Here is a 23130-nt window from a genome sequence, read left to right as displayed (position 1 = left end):
ATGTGCAAAGAGCCCCTGTCACACCTCAGCGTACCTCAGCCTGCACTCTGCTGTGTACAGTGTGTGCATGGAATGTGCAAAGAGCCCCTGTCACACCACAGTGTACCTCAGCCTGCGCTCTGCTGTGTGCAGTGTGTGTGCATGGAATGTGCAAAGAGCCCCTGTCACACCTCAGTGTACCTCTGCCTGCGCTCTGCTGTGTACAGTGTGTGCATGGAATGTGCAAAGAGCCCCTGTCACACCTCAGTGTACCTCAGCCTGCGCTCTGCTGTGTACAGTGTGTGCATGGAATGTGCAAAGAGCCCCTGTCACACCTCAGTGTACCTCAGCCTGCGCTCTGCTGTGTACAGTGTGTGCATGGAATGTGCAAAGAGCCCCTGTCACACCTCAGTGTACCTCAGCCTGCGCTCTGCTGTGTACAGTGTGTGCATGGAATGTGCAAAGAGCCCCTGTCACACCTCAGTGTACCTCAGCCTGCGCTCTGCTGTGTACAGTGTGCATGGAATGTGCAAAGAGCCCCTGTCACACCTCAGCGTACCTCAGCCTGCACTCTGCTGTGTACAGTGTGTGCATGGAATGTGCAAAGAGCCCCTGTCACACCACAGTGTACCTCAGCCTGCGCTCTGCTGTGTGCAGTGTGTGTGCATGGAATGTGCAAAGAGCCCCTGTCACACCTCAGTGTACCTCTGCCTGCGCTCTGCTGTGTACAGTGTGTGTGCATGAAATGTGCAAAGTGCCCCTGACACACCTCAGTGTACCTCCAGCCTGCGCTCTGCTGTGTACAGTGTGTGCATGGAATGTGCAAAGAGCCCCTGTCACACCACAGTGTACCTCAGCCTGCGCTCTGCTGTGTGCAGTGTGTGTGCATGAAATGTGCAAAGAGCCCCTGTCACACCTCAGTGTACCTCAGCCTGCGCTCTGCTGTGTACAGTGTGTGCATGGAATGTGCAAAGAGCCCCTGTCACACCTCAGTGTACCTCTGCCTGCGCTCTGCTGTGTACAGTGTGTGTGCATGAAATGTGCAAAGAGCCCCTGACACACCTCAGTGTACCTCCAGCCTGCGCTCTGCTGTGTACAGTGTGTGCATGGAATGTGCAAAGAGCCCCTGTCACACCTCATTGTACCTCAGCCTGCGCTCTGCTGTGTACAGTGTGTGCATGGAATGTGCAAAGAGCCCCTGTCACGCCTCAGTGTACCTCAGCCTGCGCTCTGCTGTGTACAGTGTGTGCATGGAATGTGCAAAGAGCCCCTGACACACCTCAGTGTACCTCAGCCTGCGCTCTGCTGTGTACAGTGTGTGCATGGAATGTACAAAGAGCCCCTGTCACTCCTCATTGTACCTCAGCCTGCGCTCTGCTGTGTACAGTGTGTGCATGGAATGTGCAAAGAGCCCCTGTCACCTCATTGTACCTCAGCCTGCGCTCTGCTGTGTACAGTGTGTGTGCATGGAATGTGCAAAGAGCCCCTGACACACCTCAGCCTGCGCTCTGCTGTGTACAGTGTGTGCATGGAATGTACAAAGAGCCCCTGTCACTCCTCATTGTACCTCAGCCTGCGCTCTGCTGTGTACAGTGTGTGCATGGAATGTGCAAAGAGCCCCTGACACACCTCAGTGTACCTCAGCCTGCGCTCTGCTGTGTACAGTGTGTGCATGGAATGTGGAAAGAGCCCCTGTCACACCTCATTGTACCTCAGCCTGCGCTCTGCTGTGTACAGTGTGTGCATGGAATGTGCAAAGAGCCCCTGTCACACCTCAGCGTACCTCAGCCTGCGCTCTGCTGTGTACAGTGTGTGCATGGAATGTGCAAAGAGCCCCTGTCACACCTCAGTGTACCTCAGCCTGCGCTCTGCTGTGTACAGTGTGCATGGAATGTGCAAAGAGCCCCTGTCACACCACAGTGTACCTCCAGCCTGCGCTCTGCTGTGTACAGTGTGTGTGCATGGAATGTGCAAAGAGCCCCTGTCACACCTCAGTGTACCTCAGCCTGCGCTCTGCTGTGTACAGTGTGTGCATGGAATGTGCAAAGATCCCCTGTCACACCTCATTGTACCTCAGCCTGCGCTCTGCTGTGTACAGTGTGTGCATGGAATGTGCAAAGAGCCCCTGTCACGCCTCAGTGTACCTCAGCCTGCGCTCTGCTGTGTACAGTGTGTGCATGGAATGTGCAAAGAGCCCCTGTCACACCTCAGTGTACCTCAGCCTGCGCTCTGCTGTGTACAGTGTGCATGGAATGTGCAAAGAGCCCCTGTCACACCTCAGTGTACCTCAGCCTGCGCTCTGCTGTGTGCAGTGTGTGTGCATGGAATGTGCAAAGAGCCCCTGTCACACCTCAGTGTACCTCTGCCTGCGCTCTGCTGTGTACAGTGTGTGTGCATAAAATGTGCAAAGAGCCCCTGACACACCTCAGTGTACCTCCAGCCTGCGCTCTGCTGTGTACAGTGTGTGCATGGAATGTGCAAAGAGCCCCTGTCACACCTCAGTGTACCTCAGCCTGCGCTCTGCTGTGTACAGTGTGTGCATGGAATGTGCAAAGAGCCCCTGTCACACCTCAGTGTACCTCAGCCTGCGCTCTGCTGTGTACAGTGTGTGCATGGAATGTGCAAAGAGCCCCTGTCACACCTCATTGTACCTCAGCCTGCGCTCTGCTGTGTGCATGGAATGTGCAAAGAGCCCCTGTCACGCCTCAGTGTACCTCAGCCTGCGCTCTGCTGTGTACAGTGTGTGCATGGAATGTGCAAAGAGCCCCTGACACGCCTCAGTGTACCTCAGCCTGCGCTCTGCTGTGTACAGTGTGCATGGAATGTGCAAAGAGCCCCTGTCACACCTCAGTGTACCTCAGCCTGCGCTCTGCTGTGTACAGTGTGTGCATGGAATGTGCAAAGAGCCCCTGTCACATCTCATTGTCCCTCAGCCTGCGCTCTGCTGTGTACAGTGTGTGTGTGTGCATGGAATGTGCAAAGAGTCCCTGTCACGCCTCATTGTACCTCAGCCTGCGCTCTGCTGTATACAGTGTGTGTGCATGGAATGTGCAAAGAGTCCTTGTCACACCTCAGTGTACCTCAGCCTGCGCTCTGCTGTGTACAGTGTGTGCATGGAAAGTGCAAAGAGCCCCTGTCACACCTCAGTGTACCTCAGCCTGTGCTCTGTGTACAGTGTGTGTGCATGGAATGTGCAAAGAGCCCCTGTCACGCCTCAGTGTACCTCAGCCTGCGCTCTGCTGTATACAGTGTGTGTGCATGGAATGTGCAAAGAGTCCCTGTCACACCTCAGTGTACCTCAGCTTGCGCTCTGCTGTGTACAGTGTGTGCATGGAATGTGCAAAGAGCCCCTGTCACACCTCAGTGTACCTCAGCCTGCGCTGTGCTGTGTACAGTGTGTATGGAATGTGCAAAGAGATCCTGTCACGCCTCAGTGTACCTCAGCCTGCGCTCTGCTGTGTACAGTGTGTGTGCATGGAATGTGCAAAGAGCCCCTGTCACACCCCAGTGTACCTCAGCCTGCGCTGTGCTGTGTACAGTGTGTGTGTGCATGGAATGTGCAAAGAGATCCTGTCACGCCTCAGTGTACCTCAGCCTGCGCTCTGCTGTGTGCAGTGTGTGTGCATGGAATGTGCAAAGAGGCCCTGTCACACCCCAGTGTACCTCAGCCTGCGCTCTGCTGTGTACAGTGTGTGCATGGAATGTGCAAAGAGCCCCTGTCACACCTCAGCGTACCTCAGCCTGCGCTCTGCTGTGTACAGTGTGCATGGAATGTGCAAAGAGCCCCTGTCACACCTCAGCGTACCCCAGCCTGCGCTCTGCTGTGTACAGTGTGTGCATGGAATGTGCAAAGAGCCCCTGTCACACCCCAGTGTACCTCAGCCTGCGCTCTGCTGTGTACAGTGTGTGTGCATGGAATGTGCAAAGACTTCCTACAAAAAAACCCAAAAGGCATCCAAAAAAACAAGGCGCTGCACCTTGTTTTTAATTATTGTTATGGAATCTGCTCCTTAATAAAGATTTATTGATTATATTTATGCGTGATATTGTGGTATATTGCTTGGCGCCATGGATGCCTTTTGTTTTTTGTAGATTGTCATTGCATCTATGGTAATGGACTTTTTGTGTATTTCTTTAGTACTATATTATACTTTGTGATATAGAAAACGTCTGTTCTAGTAAACTACTTTTCCCAGACCCTTATGCTCGGTACACACCATACAATTTTTTCTGGCAGATTTACCTGCCAGATCGATTATTTCCAACAGGTCCAATATGAATTTTGATAGATTTCCTTTCACTTCTATATAAAAAATCGATCAACAATCGATCGAAATTCAGATTGTATGGTGTACCTAGCATTACAGTTTACTATAAAGGGATTCTACTGTACAATGCAGCAAACAGCACTGTAGTAATTGACTCCTATCGGATTGAAAAGAAGATCATAAATCTTAACCATTAACCAAGTGACAGTTATGAAGCTGATTTGGATGAATAGAACAGCTTTCATCCGGCTGTTATAAGCCACATTCCTGTCTGCACACGTCTGCAGCCCGTCCAGCCTGTGTCTTATGTGTAACTAGCTGGTTATAGTAATCTGTGAGATTTATCCTTCCTCTACAGTCACAGCCTAACCTGCTCTTCTCAGGACAAGCCAGTCATTGTCTGCTGAGCCAAGGTAATTACCCAGCGACCTGTCATTTCACACGGCAGGTGACATCCTACTGGCTGTGCCAGAGACAGGTTAAAGGGTTCCTCCGCTTCCACTAAGAGAATAAAGGTGGCCAGACACTCGTTAGATTAGCAGCAGATAGATCATCAGATAGATTTCTGTGTTTAGGAACATTTTTTACTAGGAACAGATTTCCAATAGATTTCAGTATGAAATCTATTGAAATTGATCTGATGGCATTTGTTTTGCCATCAGATTTCCATTAGTTCCAATGCAAAATAAGCCATCTAAACAGATCGACCTAGATTTTCCAGCCTGCCAGATTGAAATCGATCGAAATCGTCCGCAAATCGATCGATCGGTCTATCGATTTGCTATCGATCGGCCAATAATCGGCTCAGTGTATGGGCCCCTTAACAATCCTCACTAAAACCTTTTCAAACAGGCTATCAAACTGCATTGTACTGATCTATCTGATTATTGTGCAATTTTCCCTCAGAACTTCTCTATATGCTTCGCTGGCAATGCTATTTGGGTTTTTACTCCCAGCTGCTGCGTACGCAGAGCCATCATCCCCACAGATGTCGGAATCCCTCTCTGTGGAATGTGTGTCGTAGCTAACACAATTTAAATTTGCCTTCTTAAAACAGATGGCATTTGCAATACTTCAGCTTTAAGGGATAACTGAAGTGAGAGGGATATGGAGGCTGCCATAGTTTTCTTTTTATGCAATACCGGCTCCCTGCCTGTCCTGCTGATCCTCTGCCTCTAATACTTTTAGTCATAGACCCTGAACAAGCATGCAGCAGATCTGGTGTTTCTGACATTGTCAGATCTGACAAGATTATCTGCATGCTTGTTCCTGGTTTATTTCAGAGACCACTGCAGCCAAGTATATCAGCAGGGCTGCCAGGCAACTGGTATTGTTTGAAAGGAAATGAACATGGCAGCCTCCATAGTCCTTCTCATTTCAGTTGTCCTTTAAATCAGCAAGGAAGATATCCCATGATGCATCACTAACTGTATATGCAGATGATCGGTTTATGCCCCTAAAAGCCAGGCAGACCTCCAGAACTGCAGAAGTGCACAGTGTGCCTATAGCCTATACATTGACTGTATGGTCCATCGTTTAGGAGATTGTACCATTGTTTCAATCAGATTGGATACCCTTAATGCAGCCATTCGACAAGGAATAATCTGTCGATCCAAATTTCCAAACTATTATTTTAAGGTGGCCACTAACAATCCAATTTCTAGTGAAAAATTGTTTGAGCTCTCAGATAATTCTGACCAGAAGAAAAATCGTACACTACACCATCCATGAACCAATCTTTGCTTTCTATCTATCACAACCAACAAGAAAATCCAAATTTTGGTCTGACGAAAATCCAATCGGCCGACAATTTTTGTTTGTAACGATTATTTACAACCAATCCAATCAGAATTTCTGATCGCTCGAATGATTTTTCACAAGACATTAGACTGTTAGTGGCCACCTTAAAGGGCAAATGAAGCAAGCTGGGATATGGAGGCTGACATATTTATTTCCTTTTTTAACAATGCACATTGCCTGGCTCTCTGGCTGATCATCTGCCTCTAATACTATTAGCCACAGACCCTGAACAAGCATGCAGCAGATCAGGTGTTTCTGACATTATTGTCAGATCTGACAAGATTAGCTGCATGCTTGTTTCTGGTGCTATTCAGACACTTCAGCAGCCAAATAGACCAGCAGGGCAGCCAGGCAACTGGTATTGTTTAAAAGGAAACAAATATGGCAGCCTCCATATGTCTCTCACTTCAGTTGCCCTTTAACCCCCTTGGCGGTATGAAAAATACCGCCAGGGGGCAGCGCAGCAGTTGTTTTTTTTTTTTTTTTTTTTTTTTTTTTTTTTTTTTTTAAATCCTGTAGCGAGCCCAGGGCTCAGCTCAGCGGCATCCCCCCAGCCCCGCCGATCGCCGATCAGGAAATCCCGTTCAAAGAACGGGATTTCCTGGAGGGCTTCCCCCGTCGCCATGGCGACGGGGCGAGATGACGTCACCGACGTCAGGACGTCATTGGGAGACCCGATCCACCCCTTGGCGCTGCCTGGCACTGATTGGCCAGGCAGCGCAGGGGTCTGGGGGGGGGCCGCGCGCCGCACCGGATAGCGGCGATCGGGCGCGCGGCGGCGGCGATCGGGGTGCTGGCGCAGCTAGCAAAGTGCTAGCTGCGTCCAGCAAAAAAAAAATTATTTAAATCGGCCCAGCAGGGCCTGAGCGGCACCCTCCGGCGGCTTACCCCGTGTCACACACGGGGTTACCGCTAAGGAGGTTAAGGAAAAAAAATCAGATCAGACTTATTTTCCCCTTTTATTGTTGGGCCAGAATGATTATTACCGATTGATCACAAGGATTGGCAGTGGATTGATCAGTCAACTTTTATGGTGGCCACAAATCAGCAAAATTTTTTCCATCCAATCTTACCATTTTTATGTAATATAAGGGAACTGCCAAATTTATCTATTCAGTATATTCACCAGGGTTCTCCCCAGGGCTAATTAGGTGGGCGGGCCGCCCGGGTGTTTTCAAACACCGCCTGGCTGCCAAAAGTCTGTGCTGATTGGCTAGCGCGTCATCGACGAGGGGGGGGCAGCGTGTCTCGGCCACGAGCAGTGTGGGGTAGGGGAACGCCTACAAGTGCAGAAGCTGGGGTCCGACCTCTATTCCAACCCCCCCCCCCCCCCCCCCCCCGGCTTCCCCTGCTCAACCAGCTGCTCCGGCGGTAGATTCAGCGTCACTGACTCTGGGCTGTCTCAAACGCTAGAGCACAAGCCAGCCGCCTGATCCACGCTGTCTCCAATGCTGCGCACACTAAAACAGGAAGTAGTATGTGCAGCATCGCACTGAGAGGACAGGAGATAGCATGGATCAGGCGGCTGGCTTGTGCTCTAGCGTTTGAGACAGCCCAGAGCCAGTGACGCTGAATCTACCGCCGGAGGAGCTGGTTGAGCAGGGGAAGAAGGGGGGGAGGGGGGGGATAGAGGTCGGACTCCAGCTTCTGCACTTCTGGGCATTCCCCTACCCCACACTGCTCGTGGCCGAGACGCGCTTAAACCCACCACCCCACCCACCGAATCGCCGACTCCCTTCAGTGGGAAGCATTAAAGATTCCCACAAGTTTCTGCCACCCTTCTCACACTCTCTCAAGTTGAAAACTTTACAAATCTGCTTCTAGTCGGGCTTTATACAGCGAGCTGATAAGATTGCACTGACAAAGCATGTGACCGTGTTTTTCATGATAGTGTATCATGTGATAGAGAGAGGTACACAGCAGCTCTGCACTCAGCATATTCTGTAGCTGAAATGGCAAAAGTTGTGCAGAATTTTTCTCTACACTAAATACCCACAGACGCCACAAAGATAAGACAAATAACATTTATATCGCGATTTCTCCTAGTGGACTCAAAGCGCCAGAGCTGCAGCCACTAGGGCATGCTCTATAGGCAGTAGCAGTGTTAGGCCAGAGCTGCAGCCACTAGGGGGCGCTCTATAGGCAGTAGCAGTGTTAGGCCAAAGCTGCAGCCACTAGGGGGCGCTCTATAGGCAGTAGCAGTGTTAGGGCTCGTTTTCATATAGCACGCTTTTAGCCGCGCTTATGGAAACGCGATCACAGGGACATCAGACAGCGCATAGACTGCACTCTGTTTCCATACATGCGCTTTGATTCACCACTGAATCGCAGCGCATGGTTGCACGCATCTTGGGGACGATTGCGCATGTGATCCCATTCATTTTTATGAATGGGATTGCAAGCAGTGCACCAATGGAGTCACGTGCAATGCAGAGTCACTCTGACGCACGGCTCATGCGCTGCGGAATGGAAACGAGCCCTTAGGGAGTCTTGCCCAAGGTCTCCTCACTGAACAGGTGCTGGCTTACTGAACAGGGAGAGCTAAGATTCAAACTCTGGTGTTCTGTGTCAGAGGCAGAGCGCTTATGCTGGAAATACACTGCTCGTTTTTGAGCCATTAAGATGGCTCAATAGATAATTTCCGATCTCCCGCCCGATCGTTTCGCCGCTCGATTCAGCATTGGACACCATGGAAAAAGATAAGAAAAACGAGCGGAAGATAAGAATCTCCTGCGGAATCGAGCGGGGAATGGATCGAGCAATGTATGCCCAGCATTAGAAGGGGAGGGGTGGTCAAACTGTATAAAAATCAGTATACAGTATTTTATTGCATCCACAATGGAAAGCTTCCCACCCATTCTAGATGATCCACCGAGGGGATTGTGCCAGACTGTTTCAGCTGAGAATCTCGCATGTGGACTGCTGCCATATGGTGGATTGTTAAACAATGAGTTATTACCTTGGGTCCTTTTTTTCTTTGCAAGTCACAGGACAGCACTAGCTTGTTCCCTGCTGTCCCTCCTTAGAACAGTACACCCGTCTTAGCTGTAGTCCCAACAGCATGTCTGTACAGTTCTCATCTCTTCCTCACATCACCCTATGATCATGGAGTGCTAGTTATGTAGCATGCGTACGATCATTGTGTACCCAGGGGGAGCCTACAGGTAACGAGGCTGTGTTCCTTTTTCTTTTTCAACCTGAAAGACTTAAAGCGGACCTGAATTCAGAACTTCCTTTCTGCTCTAAAAGATTAGCAACAGCATAATAACCTTTAAAGAAAAACATTTGTTACAGCTGATATAAATCTGCAGTGTGTCTTTTTCCTGCTTTCATGGAAGCAGACATTGGGTTAAAATCCTGTGTTTACAATTTAGCTGCTCTGCTGAGATTGCTGACACAGCTGAGAGATCAAATGACACCTGTCATTAGACATGCTAAACTCTCTAAATACATACAGGGGGCGTTTCTCTCCGTTTTTCCTTTTTGTCCTGTGAAAGCGTTCAGCTCCACTTTAAGCATTCAGGTATGCAAAGGACAGTTTCTCTCAAGTCAGACTATAGTGTAAACCCTCACCGATTAGGCATTACAGCCACAAAACTCTTTCCTGGCAGAGAACAGCGTCAGGGTGCAGGGGATGGATAAAAAAAGTCAATAGTTCACATTTTAGCTTCTAGGACACCGAAAGACTGTATCAGCTTATAGGACCTGGTGTTTTTTTTTGTTTTTTTTTGTTTTTTTTTGTTAGCTTATTCACAGAAAATAACATTGTGGGATTCTAAAAGGCATTTTAGGTGTAGTAGGGTGTTAATCTTATCAGTTTATTTTCAGATTTGGTTTCCTTTAAAGTGAATGGGAACCGCATTTAAAAAAATGAGACAGATACTTACCCAAGGAGAGGGAAGACTCTGGGTCCTATAGAGCCTTCCGGCTCCTCTCCTGGTCCCCTCGTTCCAGTGCTGGCTCGCTCTGTAGCAGTATTTGACTAAATTAGTCAAATACTGCTTTACCCGGCCGAAGGAGGCTTCAGAAGTCTTCAGGGAGCCCGAGTGCTCCTGAAGAAGGGCGGCCCTGTACTGCACCTGCACAAGCACGCTCTCTTGCACGCTCACGCCTGTGCAGTATGGAGCCGCAAGTCTTCGGGAGGACACGGCTCCTGAAGACTTCCAAATACCCTTTCGGTTCGGGATTGGAACCGGGGGGGGGGGGGGGGGAGCCAGCAGAGCCTCTCCTTAGGTAAGTATTTGCTTCATTTTTTTTTAAAAATGCGGTTCCCATTCACTTTAAGGGGCCTTTCACGCTGAATTTGTTCTAATACGATTTGTGGATGGGACGTAATGTTCTTATCTAAACTGCACCGGGATTATTTTAGTATTCGCAGCATGTTTATCTGTGGAGGATTTGATTTTTAACCCAAATGCAAATGTAATGCTTGCAGCATTTTGGTTCAGTCAGTGGGAGTGCAGGAAGATTGCATTGCACAATTCAATGCTGTGCTATTCCGGCGATTACCGGACCCTGAATTACATCCCCATCCGAGTTGCAATGATTCGGAGGGGGAATACTATTTAACGCCAACTGGGATTTGAGCAGCAGCAGGGAAACACACCATTCAGCTCACCGGCGACATACCTATACGCACGTGAAAAAAACCCTTCGTTATAGAGGCTTCCAAGTGCTACGGTAAGTATCTATGACCTTCCTACAGCCCACTGGTAGCGCTTGGTCCCTCTACACCAGGCATGGGCTAACTTGGCCCTCCAGCTGTTGAGGAACTACAAGTCCCACAATGCATTGCAGGAGTCTGACAGCCACAGTCATGACTCATAAAGGCAAATGCATTGTGGGATTTGTAGTTCCTTAACAGCTGGAGGGCCAAGTTTGCCCATGACTGGTCTACACCTACTAGACAAGTCTGTTGAACAGGTTTCTTGTGGCAGCGCCCCCACTAAGGATGAGGTCATCCGGACTGGGCAAGTGACATCCGCGCATGTTTAGCAGAAGGAAGAGTCAGTGCATAAGCGGCATCATTCTGTTGGGCATGCGCAGGCCTTGCTCGTACGTGTCTCGCAGTCCACCAGTAACGAGGATCATTAGGTAGCCTTGCATGAAGACTCCTTACTATTTTATGTACTGGCTTGAGCCTGGATTTGAACCCTGGTCAAGGGCAGCAGCCTTACCAGCACGCTATCCAGCATGACTCTTGCAAAATTTTAATAAGGCCTTAAAGGACCACCATCACAAAAATCGTAAAATTTAAAATGCATGTAAACCCAGACAAATAAGTACATTTCTTCCAGAGTAAAAAGCGTTAAATAACTTTTCCCCTGTGTTGCTGTCACTTAAAGTAGGTAGTAGAAATCTGACATTTACAGACAGGTTTTGGACTAGCCCATCTTCTCATAGGGGATTATCAGGGTTTTCTTTATTTTCAAAAGCATTTAGCGAATGATGGTTGCTCCGTCCAACTTTCAAAAAAGTGTACAGTGAGCAGGGAAGCTGGCTAGCCCAGGCATGGGCAAACTCGGCCCTCCAGCTGTTACGGAACTACAAGTCCCACAATGCATTTGCCTTTGAGGCATGACTGTGGCTGTTAGACTTCTGCAATGCGTTGTGGGACTTGTAGTTCCTCAACAGCTGGAGGGCCAAGTTTGCCCATGCCTGGGCTAGCATCATTGTATAAATCCTTTTCATAGGCAGTGTCTTTTTAAAGAATAAAAGCCATGCTGAGAATCCCCCATGAAGAGGTGGACTAGCACAAAACCTGTCATTACTGTCCGATTTCTACTACCTACTGTAAGTGACGGCAACATAGGAGAAAAGTAATTTATTGCTCATTTTACTCCAGAAGAAATGTACTTCTTTATGTGTTTACATGTATATTGAATGTTACATTCTTTCATGAAAGTGGTCCTTTAAGAATGAAAGACTTTAATGGTTATTAAATTCAGACTTCTCTACACATGAGATGCTTATATTTCCAGCTTGCATTTAAATATAATGCAAATTGTATGCAGATTTGGAATTGGGCCAATCAGATGTGTTTTCTTTTGCTTTTCATTGACTCAGTACCAAGCTGCATAGAATGGTTAACCTCTCACTGACATCCCTATTCTTGTGATATGAGACTAGTGAGATGTTGCTGCCCCCTGGAGGGAGGCATGAGAACTGATGCTTGTGCTGGAATAACACTGTGATAATCAGTGGTGTCTCTCTCCACAGGGGATGTACCACTACCTGCAGAGGTGTTTTCCTGACTTCCAGCAGCGAGGCCTGGTGGTGGGGTACGACACGCGTGGACAGACTGCCACTAACTGCACCAGCGAGAGGTAAGTGGCCCAAATAGGAGTTCTGCATTACAGAGGCTGACCATAGAAGGCGGGGCTTCTGGTGGCTAGGGGCGGAGACGCGCTTTACAGCTCTGCCCTCTCATCAGAAGCCCCACCCCCCTAGTCTACCTGCTCTCGTCTTTTGATAGATGCAAGAGGCCATCACTGTCTACATGGATTTTGGAGACAAACGGATAGCTAGGCCTATACTTTATGCATAAATACAGTATCCTTTAAAGTGTAATTGAGACAATCACAGCAAAGAGATTTACACTTGCCTGGAGCTTCTTCCAGAGGTCTGTTAGCTCCCATTGGAGTGATTCTTCAGCGGCGGCGATCAGCAAAGCGCTGCTACAATGTATCCCTATGGATACATTCACACTGCAGCGGTTGCGATTTCAAATAATCGTAAACGCTGCATGCAGCATTTTGGGGGTGATTGCTCTGTAATTCCCGCTTTTTTGAATAGATTTGGGCCGCCGAGTCGCTGTCACAAACGCGATTGCGCTAAAGCGCCCAATGTGAACCAGTCCTAGGCCCTGTAAAGTCTGCAACTGAGCTGAATTGCGGTCCATGCATGCACACTCCTAGATGCGCTCCCAGGTCAGGAGCGGTCTGTGCATGCACAGTTTAATACCGCACCTGCGTAGATTGCTCCCGCCTACAGGAACGCGATCGGCATGGGGGTTGTATGTCTAGCCCAACCCAGTAAGAGAAGCAGACTCCACAGTGGCACAATGGAGGGGGCTAGACATACACCGAGGGCTGATGGAGTACAGGGTGCTGGAGGAGGCCCCAGGGGAGTATAAATCCTTTAACTGTGACTATCTCAGGCTTACACATAACTACGTTTTTACCAGAGTAAGATAAACCATAAATTACTTTTCTCCTATGTTGCTGTCGCTTACAGTAGGCAGTAGAAATCTGACAGAAGTGACAGGTTTTGGACTAGTCCATCTCTTCATAGGGGATTCTCGGTAAAGGCTTTTATTCTTTATAAAGATATTCCCTAAAAAGGATTTAAAGAGAAACTCCAACCTAGAATTGAACTTTATCCCAATCAGTAGCTGATACCCCCTTTTACAATACAATACAATAACATTTGTAAAGCGCTTTTCTCCCATAGGACTCAAAGCGCATAGTTGTGTCTCAGATTAATACAGGGTTGCAGGCTGGGTTGTGTTACAGAGGAGATAGTCAGATGTGCATGAATGCCAGACTAAAGAGGTAGGTTTTCAGTTTAGACTTAAATGTTTCCAGGGATGGGGCTGTCCTAATTGGGTGTGGCAGGGAGTTCCAAAGTGTAGGGGCAGCATGACAAAAGGCTCTGTCTCCAAAGGTTTTCAGGTGGACTCTGGGGGTGACCAAGGTGTTACGTCCTTTTGATCTAAGATTGTGGGGGGTGTGATGTAGTTGCAACAAGTCCTTCAGGTATCCAGGGCCCAGATTGTGCAAGGATTTGAATGTCAGTAAGCCAATCTTAAACAGAATTCTCCATTTTATCGGTAGCCAGTGGAGTGAGCACAGGGTTGGTGTTATGTGGCAATGGCGAGGTTGGCTCGTTAACAGCCTTGCGGCGGCATTCTGTACAAATTGCAGGCGGCGTAAGTCTTTCTTATGCAGGCCTGTGTAGAGGACGTTGCAGTAGTCTAACCTTGATGTGACGAAGGCATGAACTAGGGTTGGAAGATCCTCTGAAGGAATTAGGTGTTTAATCCTTGCAATATTCCTTAGGTGAAAGAAGGAATGTTTCACAACAGCTGAGATTTGATTCCTGAAGCTTAATTTCCCATCAATCAGTACTCCCAGGCTGCGCACACAGTCTGAGTTGTTCAGGTCTGAGCTCCCTATCCTTAGCGGTGTTGGTTGAGACTGGAGCTGCTTTGCTGTTGAGCCCTGGCCCTCGATAACAAGAACCTCAGTTTTGTCAGCATTAAGTTTTAGCCAATTATTATTCATCCACTCCTGAAGCTCAGCTAAGCATGCGTTTATTTGTGGAGTAGGGTCTGTGACGTCAGGTTTGAATGACAAATATAGCTGGGTGTCATCAGCATAGCAATGATATGACAGGCCATGTTTTTGTATGATTTCTCCAAGTGGCAGCATGTATATGGTGAACAGTAAAGGGGATAATATTGCGCCCTGAGGTACACCGTATTTTAGTGGTACAGGGTTGGAGAGGAAGGGCCCTAAGGCTACCCTTTGTGTTCTGCCAGCCAGGAAGGAGTTGAACCACCGGAGAACAATGCCATCTATGCCACAGTACTCTTGTAGCCTGTTGAGTAAGATTTCATGATCGACTGTGTCAAAAGCCGCTGAGAGGTCGAGCAAAATCAGGATGGAACATTGACCCTTGTCTCTTGCAATGAGCAGATCATTGCAAATCTGGGTGAGGGCTGTTTCACAGCTGTGATATTTCCTGAAACCAGATTGAAGAGGGTCAAGGATGTTGTTTCTGGAGAGTCTGGCTTCAAGTTGGAGGTAGACAGCCTTTTCAATAACTTTTCCCAGAAAGGGGAGGTTTGAGACAGGTCTGTAGCTGTTTAAAGCATCTGGGTCTAAGGATGGTTTCTTGAGTAGAGGCCTGACGATTGCTTCTTTCAGAGTAGAGGGAAACCACCCTTCTTGTAAGGAGCCGTTGACTATTTTGTGGAATGCCGGTGTAAATAGTTCAGGGCATTTCAACATGAACTTAGTGGGGCCAGGGTCCAGATCGCAGGTAGTCTGGCGAAGGTTTGAGAGGATATCCAAGATGTCTTTTTCAGTGATTACCTTAAAATCAGACCATGGTGGTAGGCTATTTTTGCACCTGTTATATGGCTCTGCATGGGTTTCTGGGGCTGTGAATTGAATGGCAGATCGTATAGAGGAGACTTTGTCTGAGAAGTGGGCAAATTTCTCGCACAGTTCCTGTGAAGGTCTGATGCTGGATTTCCTGCAAGATGGATTGCAGAGACTGTCAACCGTGCGGAAGAATTGGGCAGGTCTGTTGGCTGCATTTGCAATTTCGTGAGACAGGAATAAGGACTTCTTTTTGTTAATCATCGTTTGATATTTTTTCAGGTGAGCAATTAGGGAAAGTTTGTCATCAGGAGACTGATGTTTGCGCCACCTTCGTTCTAGTCTGCGTCCCTGTTTCTTTAGTTCCTTTATAGAGTTGTCAAACCAGCGAGCATGATGTAATGGTGCGGAACGTTTAATCTTTAAGGGAGCTATGGCGTCAAAAGCGGCTGAGACATCGTGGTTATATTTAAGGACCATGGATTCAAGGCCGAAGTTGTGATCTGTCAGTCCACCTAGATTGAGGCTGTTCTGAAGGTGTTGGGGTGTCAAACCTTTCAAGGAACGATATTTTATTAGTTCTTTCACTTGGTGTTTTGTAGCCGGTGCTGTAAAGGAGAAGTGGACAGTGTGGTGGTCTGACCAAACTACTGGATCAATTTCCACATTGGATATTAGGAGTTCTGAATGGAAAATGAGGTCCAAAGTGTGTCCTTTTTTGTGGGTAGGGAGGTTGACGGCTTGAGAGAAACCCAGTTCATTCATGGAGAGAAGTAGCTTAGTTCCAAATTGGGAAGAGTGTGTATCGACCCGTGCGTTACATGAGAAATATAATGCTTTTCACAAACAGACCATCAGGGGGCGCTGTATGACTGATTTTGTGCTGAAACCCCTCCCACAAGAAGCTCTGAGTACCGCGGTACTTTTGGCAGTTTGTTACAATGTAACAAGGCTCACAGACAGGAAATGGCTCCAGTGGCGTAGCTAGGGTGTTTGACACCCGGTGCGGATAATTTACTGACACCCCCCCACCCCCCCCGAAAAAAAAAGTGAAGCGCGTAGCGCCAAAAAAATGGGTGTGGACATGACATCACATAGGTGGGGGTAACTGTAATGTAACTGTAACAGTAAGGCAGTGGGCTAATATAGGTAGCCAGAATAGTTGCCCCCAGCATAGGTTAGGTAGGTGCCCCCAGTAGTATAGGTTCGTTAGGTAGTTGCCACGGGTATAGGCTAGCTAGGTAGGTGCCCCCAATACAGGTTAGATAGGTAGGTGCCCCAGTATAGATTACATAGGTAGCTGCCCCCCAGTATAGGTTAGATTAGGTAGCAGCCCCCCAGTATAGGTTAGATTAGCTAGGTACCCCCCAGTATAGGTTAGATTAGGTAGCTGCCCCCCAGTATAGGTTAGATTAGGTAGCTGCCCCCCCAGTATAGGTTAGATTAGGTAGCTGCCCCCCAGTATAGGTTAGATTAGGTAGCTGCCCCCCAGTATAGGTTAGATTAGGTAGCAGCCCCCAGTATAGGTTAGATTAGGTAGCAGCCCCCCAGTATAGGTTAGATTAGGTAGCAGCCCCCCAGTATAGTAGTATAGGTTAGGTAGCTGCCCCCCAGTATAGGTTAGATTAGGTAGCTGCCCCCCAATATAGGTTAGATTAGGTAGCTGCCCCCCAATATAGGTTAGATTAGGTAGCTGCCCCCCAATATAGGTTAGATTAGGTAGCTGCCCCCCCATATAGGTTGGATTAGGTAGCAGCCCCCCATATAGGTTAGATTAGGTAGCAGCCCCCCAATATAGGTTACATTAGGTAGCAGCCCCCCAGTATAGGTTACATTAGGTGGCAGCCCCAGTATAGGTTACATTAGGTAGCTGCCCCCCAGTATAGGCTAGATAGGTAGCTGCTCCCCAGTATAGGTTAGATTAGGTAGCTGCTCCCCAGTATAGGTTAGATTAGGTAGCTGCCCCCCAGTATAGGTTAGATTAGCTAGGTGCCCCCCGGGAAAGGTTAGATTAGCTAGGTGCCCCCCGGGAAAGGTTAGATTAGCTAGGTGCCCCCCGGGAAAGGTTAGATTAGCTAGGTGCCCCCCAGTATAGGTTACTTCACAGACAGACCACCGGCAACACACACACACACACACACACACACACACACACACACACACACACACACACACACACACACACACACTCACACACTCACACACTCACACACTCACACACTCACACACTCACACAATCACACAATCACACAATCACACATCACACACACACACACACACACACACACACACACATCAGTGTTCTCCCCAGAATTTTTTTCCAGCCGGGTGGCATGAAATAGTAGCCGGGTGGGTTGAGATGAAAATGCAGGGCAACTCTGCTTACAGCATAGGAGGTGAGCCGATGACAGCCGGGTGGTCACCAAATCTAGCCGGGTGGAGCACCCGGCTAAAAGAGCCTGGGGAGAACACTGCACATCACACTCACACACACACACACATCTCACACACACACATCTCACACACACACATCTCACACACACACACATCACACACACACACACCACTCACACACACACACACCACTCACACACACACACACACCACTCACACACACCACTCACACACACCACTCACACACACACACACACCACTCACACACACACACACCACTCACACACACACACACCACTCACACACACCACTCACACACACCACTCACACACACCACTCACACACACACTCACACACCACTCACACACACACACACACCACTCACACACACACACCACTCACACACACACACACACCACTCACACACACACACACACACACACACACACACACACACACACACACACACACACACCACTCACACACACACACACCACTCACACACACACACATCACTCACTTCAGTGTGGCTCGCTCCTTTCCTGGATGCAGGGAGCCATGCTGCAGAAATATCACAAGCATGCACATACAAACACACACAGACCGACCTCTGACACACACACACACACACACACACACATCACTCACTCACTTCAGTGTGTCTCGCTCCTTTCCTCGATGCAGGGAGCCATGCTGCGGATGGTGAGCGGGTGACCGGCTTCCATAGCAACGTTTGCAGGGGGCGGAGCTACTCAAGCTCGCTCCAGCCCCCTGCCTTTTCAATACAAGTACACACCCCCTGCCAGTTCCAGGCGCTTGTGATTGGGCAGGGGGTGGTGTGTAGAGTAGCTCAGCCTGCACTTTCATTAGCAGAAGCTGGCGGCCGGCGTGTAGAGTACCCGGCGGCCATGTTTGTTCTGGGCAATGAGCATGGGCACCCCAAAGTTCAAGTCCCGGGCATCCCACAAAGAAAACCGGGGCATGGGCCAGCACACCCCCTCTAGGGCGGCTGGGGTCACCCCACCTGGTGCGGGTCGCACCCCCCGCTCCCCCGTCACAACGCTACTGAATAGCTCCTTACAGCTGCCTCTAACAGCCAAAACCGCTAGCAGCAGCTACATAACCTGCCCACAGTAAAAATGTCACCATGTAATAAATGTCAGAATGTAAATCAGGGAAAGGAAAGATTTTACAATGAGCAAACGCTGACTAAATAATTTATACAAAATTATGGTAAAAAAATGAAGCACTTTTTTTACTACATCATTTTCACTGGAGTTCCTCTTTAAACAATGCTGCTGACCAGCTTCTCTGCTCGCTACAGTTTTTTGGCAGTTGGACAGAGCAACTGACATTCACTAAGGGCCCTTTCACACTAGAGGGCTTTTTCGGCGTTTTAACGCCACGGCCAAAGTGGGCGTTTCCAAAGTAAAAATGAAAGTCCATAGACTTTCATTTTACCTTTCACATCTAACGCCGCGTTTTGGAGCGTTGCGTTTCAACGCTCCCAGGCGCTTTTTCTGGGCCTACCGCGGCGTTTCTTATTACAATTGATATGATGTATTGGCGTTAAAACTCCTTGAAAACGCCTGCAGCCAAAACGCAGCGTTTTAGCCTTTTTACCGCTGCCTGTAGTGTGAAAGAGCCTTAGTGCTTTTGAAAATGAATAAATCCCCGAGGCTAGTCCAAAACCTGTCGGTAATGTTAGATTTCTGCTACCTACTGTAAGTGACAGCAACATAGGAGAAAAGGAATGGCTCATTTTACTCTGGGGAAAAAACGTACTTATTTGTATGTTTGCACGTATTTTCAATTTTTACAATTTTTCGCCATCGTGCCCCTTTAAGTTAAAGAATTTCATAGAAAACATGGGTTGGAAACAAGATAAGACATCCCTGCCCCATTTTTTAAGTAATTTCATAGAACAAAGTCTTCCACGTAAAGCCTAGCACAATATAATGGTAATAATTACTTAGTAATGATGGAAGAGTTGAGTAGAAGTGCATGTGATGGCCTGGAGGAGCATTATTAATTGTACAGAAACAAGGGTGTGACGCCGGGACACGGCCCTGCAGGCTCCTGAATTGTACATGGAAATTAGCGTGCGGCGCACAGCACATGGGGAAGGAATGTGTCTGTAGAAGACATCACTGCGGCCCATGCCAGCCCCACAGAGGAGGCACAGACCGTGAGCAAACCCATGCCAGCTCCACACGGGAGCCACAGACCAGGAGCAAGCCCGTGCCAGCCCCCCAGAGGAGCCACAGACCAGGAGCAAGCCCATGCCAGCCCCCCAGAGGAGCCACAGACCAGGAGCAAGCCCATGCCAGCCCCCCAGAGGAGCCACAGACCAGGAGCAAGCCCATGCCAGCCCCCCAGAGGAGCCACAGACCAGGAGCAAGCCCATGCCAGCCCCCCAGAGGAGCCACAGACCATGAACAAACCCATGCCAGCCCCCCAGAGGAGCCACAGACCATGAGCAAACCCGTGCCAGCCCCACAGAGGAGCCACAGACCGTGAGCAAACCCATGCCAGCCCCACAGAGGAGCCACAGACCGTGAGCAAGCCCATGCCAGCCCCACAGAGGAGCCACAGACCATGAACAAACCCATGCCAGCCCCACAGAGGAGCCACAGACTGAGCAAACCCATGCCAGCCCCACAGAGGAGCCACAGACCGTGAGCAAACCCATGCCAGCCCCACAGAGGAGCCACAGACTGAGCAAACCCATGCCAGCCCCACAGAGGAGCCACAGACCGTGAGCAAACCCATGCCAGCCCCACAGAGGAGCCACAGACCATGAGGAAACCCATGCCAGCCCCACAGGGGAGCCACAGACCAGGAACAAGCCCATGCCAGCCCCACAGAGGAGCCACAGACCATGAGCAAACCATGTCAGCCCCACAGAGGAGCCACAGTCCATGAGCAAACCCATGCCAGCCACACAGAGGAGCCACAGACCATGAGCAAACCCATGCCAGCCCCACAGAGGAGCCACAGACCGTGAGCAAACCCATGCCAGCCCCCCAGAGGAGCCACAGACCGTGAGCAAACCCATCCCAGCCCCACAGAGGAGCCACAGACCGTGAGCAAGCCCATGCCAGCCCCACAGACCTCACCACAGACCATGAGCAAACCCATGCCAGCCCCACAGACCATGAGCAAACCCATGCCAGGCACACAGAGGAGCCACAGACCGTGAGCAAACCCGTGCCAGCCCCACAGAGGAGCCACAGACCATGAGCAAACCCATGCCAGCCCCACAGGGGTGCCACAGACCAGGAACAAGCTCATGCCAGCCCCCCAGAGGAGCCACAGACCATGAGCAAACCCGTGCCAGCCCCACAGAGGAGCCACAGACCGTGAGCAAACCCATGCCAGCCCCACAGAGGAGCCACAGACCGTGAGCAAACCCATGCCAGCCCCACAGAGGAGCCACAGACCGTGAGCAAACCCATGCCAGGCACACAGAGGAGCCACAGACCATGAGCAAACCTGTGCCAGCCCCACAGAGGAGCCACAGACCATGAGCAAACCCATGCCAGGCACACAGAGGAGCCACAGACCGTGAGCAAACCCATGCCAGCCCCACAGACATCACCACAGACCATGAGCAAACCCATGCCAGCCCCACAGACCATGAGCAAACCCATGCCAGGCACACAGAGGAGCCACAGACCGTGAGCAAACCCGTGCCAGCCCCACAGAGGAGCCACAGACCGTGAGCAAACCCGTGCCAGCCCCACAGAGGAGCCACAGACCGTGAGCAAACCCGTGCCAGCCCCACAGAGGAGCCACAGACCGTGAGCAAACCCATGCCAGCCCCACAGAGGAGCCACAGACCATGAGCAAACCCATGCTAGCCCCACAGAGGAGCCACAGACCGTGATCAAACCCATGCTAGCCCCACAGAGGAGCCACAGACCATGAGCAAACCCATGCCAGCCCCACAGAGGAGCCACAGACCGTGAGCAAACCATGTCAGCCCCACAGAGGAACGCACAGACCGTGAGCAAACCCATGCCAGCCCCACAGAGGAGCCACAAACCGTGAGTAAACCCATGCCAGCCCCACAGAGGAGCCACAGACCATGAGCAAACCCGTGCCAGCTCCAGAGGCACAGACCGTGAGCAAACCCATACCAGCCCCACAGAGGAGCCCACAGACCATAAGCAGACCCATGCCAGCCCCACAGATGAGCCACAGACCATGAGCAAACCCATGCCAGCCCCACAGAGGAGCCACAGACCATGAGCAAACCCATGCCAGCCCCACAGAGGAGCCACAGACCATGAGCAAACCCATGCCAGCCCCACAGAGGAGCCACAGACCATGAGCAAACCCATGCCAGCCCCACAGAGGAGCCACAGACCATGAGCAAACCCATGCCAGCCCCACAGAGGAGCCACAGACCATGAGCAAACCCATGCCAGCCCCACAGAGGACCCACAGACCATGAGCAAACCATGTCAGCCACACAGAGGAGCCACAGACCATGAGCAAACCCATGCCAGCCCCACAGAGGAGCCACAGACCATGAGCAAACCCGTGCCAGCCCCACAGAGGAGCCACAGACCATGAGCAAACCCGTGCCAGCCCCACAGAGGAGCCACAGACCATGAGCAAACCCATGCCAGCCCCACAGAGGAGCCACAGACCATGAGCAAACCCATGCCAGCCCCACAGAGGAGCCACAGACCATGAGCAAACCCATGCCAGCCCCACAGAGGAGCCACAGACCATGAGCAAACCATGTCAGCCACACAGAGGAGCCACAGACTGAGCAAACCCATGCCAGCCCCACAGAGGAGCCACAGACTGTGAGCAAACCCATGCCAGCCCCACAGAGGAGCCACAGACCATGAGCAAACCATGTCAGCCACACAGAGGAGCCACAGACTGTGAGCAAACCCGTGCCAGCCCCACAGATTTCACTCCCTCCTCCCCTCTGCCTCTGAAATCGCTGGCTACTAACTTCCTCCTCCTGCCCAGACTGAGCTCCCATAAGCCCTTGTTACTGTCTGAAAATACCAAGGCTCTCTGGAGAAGCTGTGGGCGAGGCTTGTTTAGTTTATAGGGAATTTTAGTATTAAGACAAAACAAAAAAGTATTTTGCTTGAGGAATGCCACATAAACTATATGGAAGGAACACAATTATGCAATGAGTAAAAGTTTTATCTCGGATCCACTTTAAACAATTTGGTAAAAGTGTTAACCGTTGTGATAACTGCAGTCAGCAGTCTGAGAGTGATGTAACGTTTTCCTCATCCGAATTGTGGTGTCTGCTCACGTCTGTATTTTGGTTTCAGATTGGCGAAGCTCACGGCCGCGGTCTTCCTCAGCCGAGGTGCGCAGGTCTACCTCTTCTCCAGATACGTCCCCACTCCATTCGTGGTAAGTGCAGCCATCTTGCAGAGGAACTCTGAGAATATCCCCCATATGCTTCCCTGACCCTCCTCCAGGTTAAAGGGAACCCAGGTGAGAGCAATATGGAGGCTGACCTGTTTTATTTCCTTCTAAACAATGCAGATTGCCTGGCTGCCATGCTAATCCCCTGCCTCTTAATACTTTCAGCAATAGAC

General features: G+C 50.0%; 1 protein-coding gene across 1 annotated transcript in view; it reads left to right on the top strand.

Annotated features, from left to right (window-relative positions):
* Positions 1–23130, top strand: part of PGM2L1 (phosphoglucomutase 2 like 1) — a 97785-nt gene that overhangs the window by 50320 nt on the left and 24335 nt on the right. The window contains exons 3-4 of the mRNA XM_068264643.1: positions 12267–12373; positions 22858–22942. Coding sequence (XP_068120744.1) covers positions 12267–12373; positions 22858–22942 — 192 coding nt within the window. The remainder of the gene's footprint in view (positions 1–12266; positions 12374–22857; positions 22943–23130) is intronic.

This window comes from Hyperolius riggenbachi, chromosome 2, assembly GCF_040937935.1.
Source record: "Hyperolius riggenbachi isolate aHypRig1 chromosome 2, aHypRig1.pri, whole genome shotgun sequence".
In the NCBI taxonomy this organism is placed as follows: domain Eukaryota; kingdom Metazoa; phylum Chordata; class Amphibia; order Anura; family Hyperoliidae; genus Hyperolius; species Hyperolius riggenbachi.
Note: the sequence above shows the minus strand (reverse complement) of the source record. Positions and strands in the feature narration are given on the sequence as shown.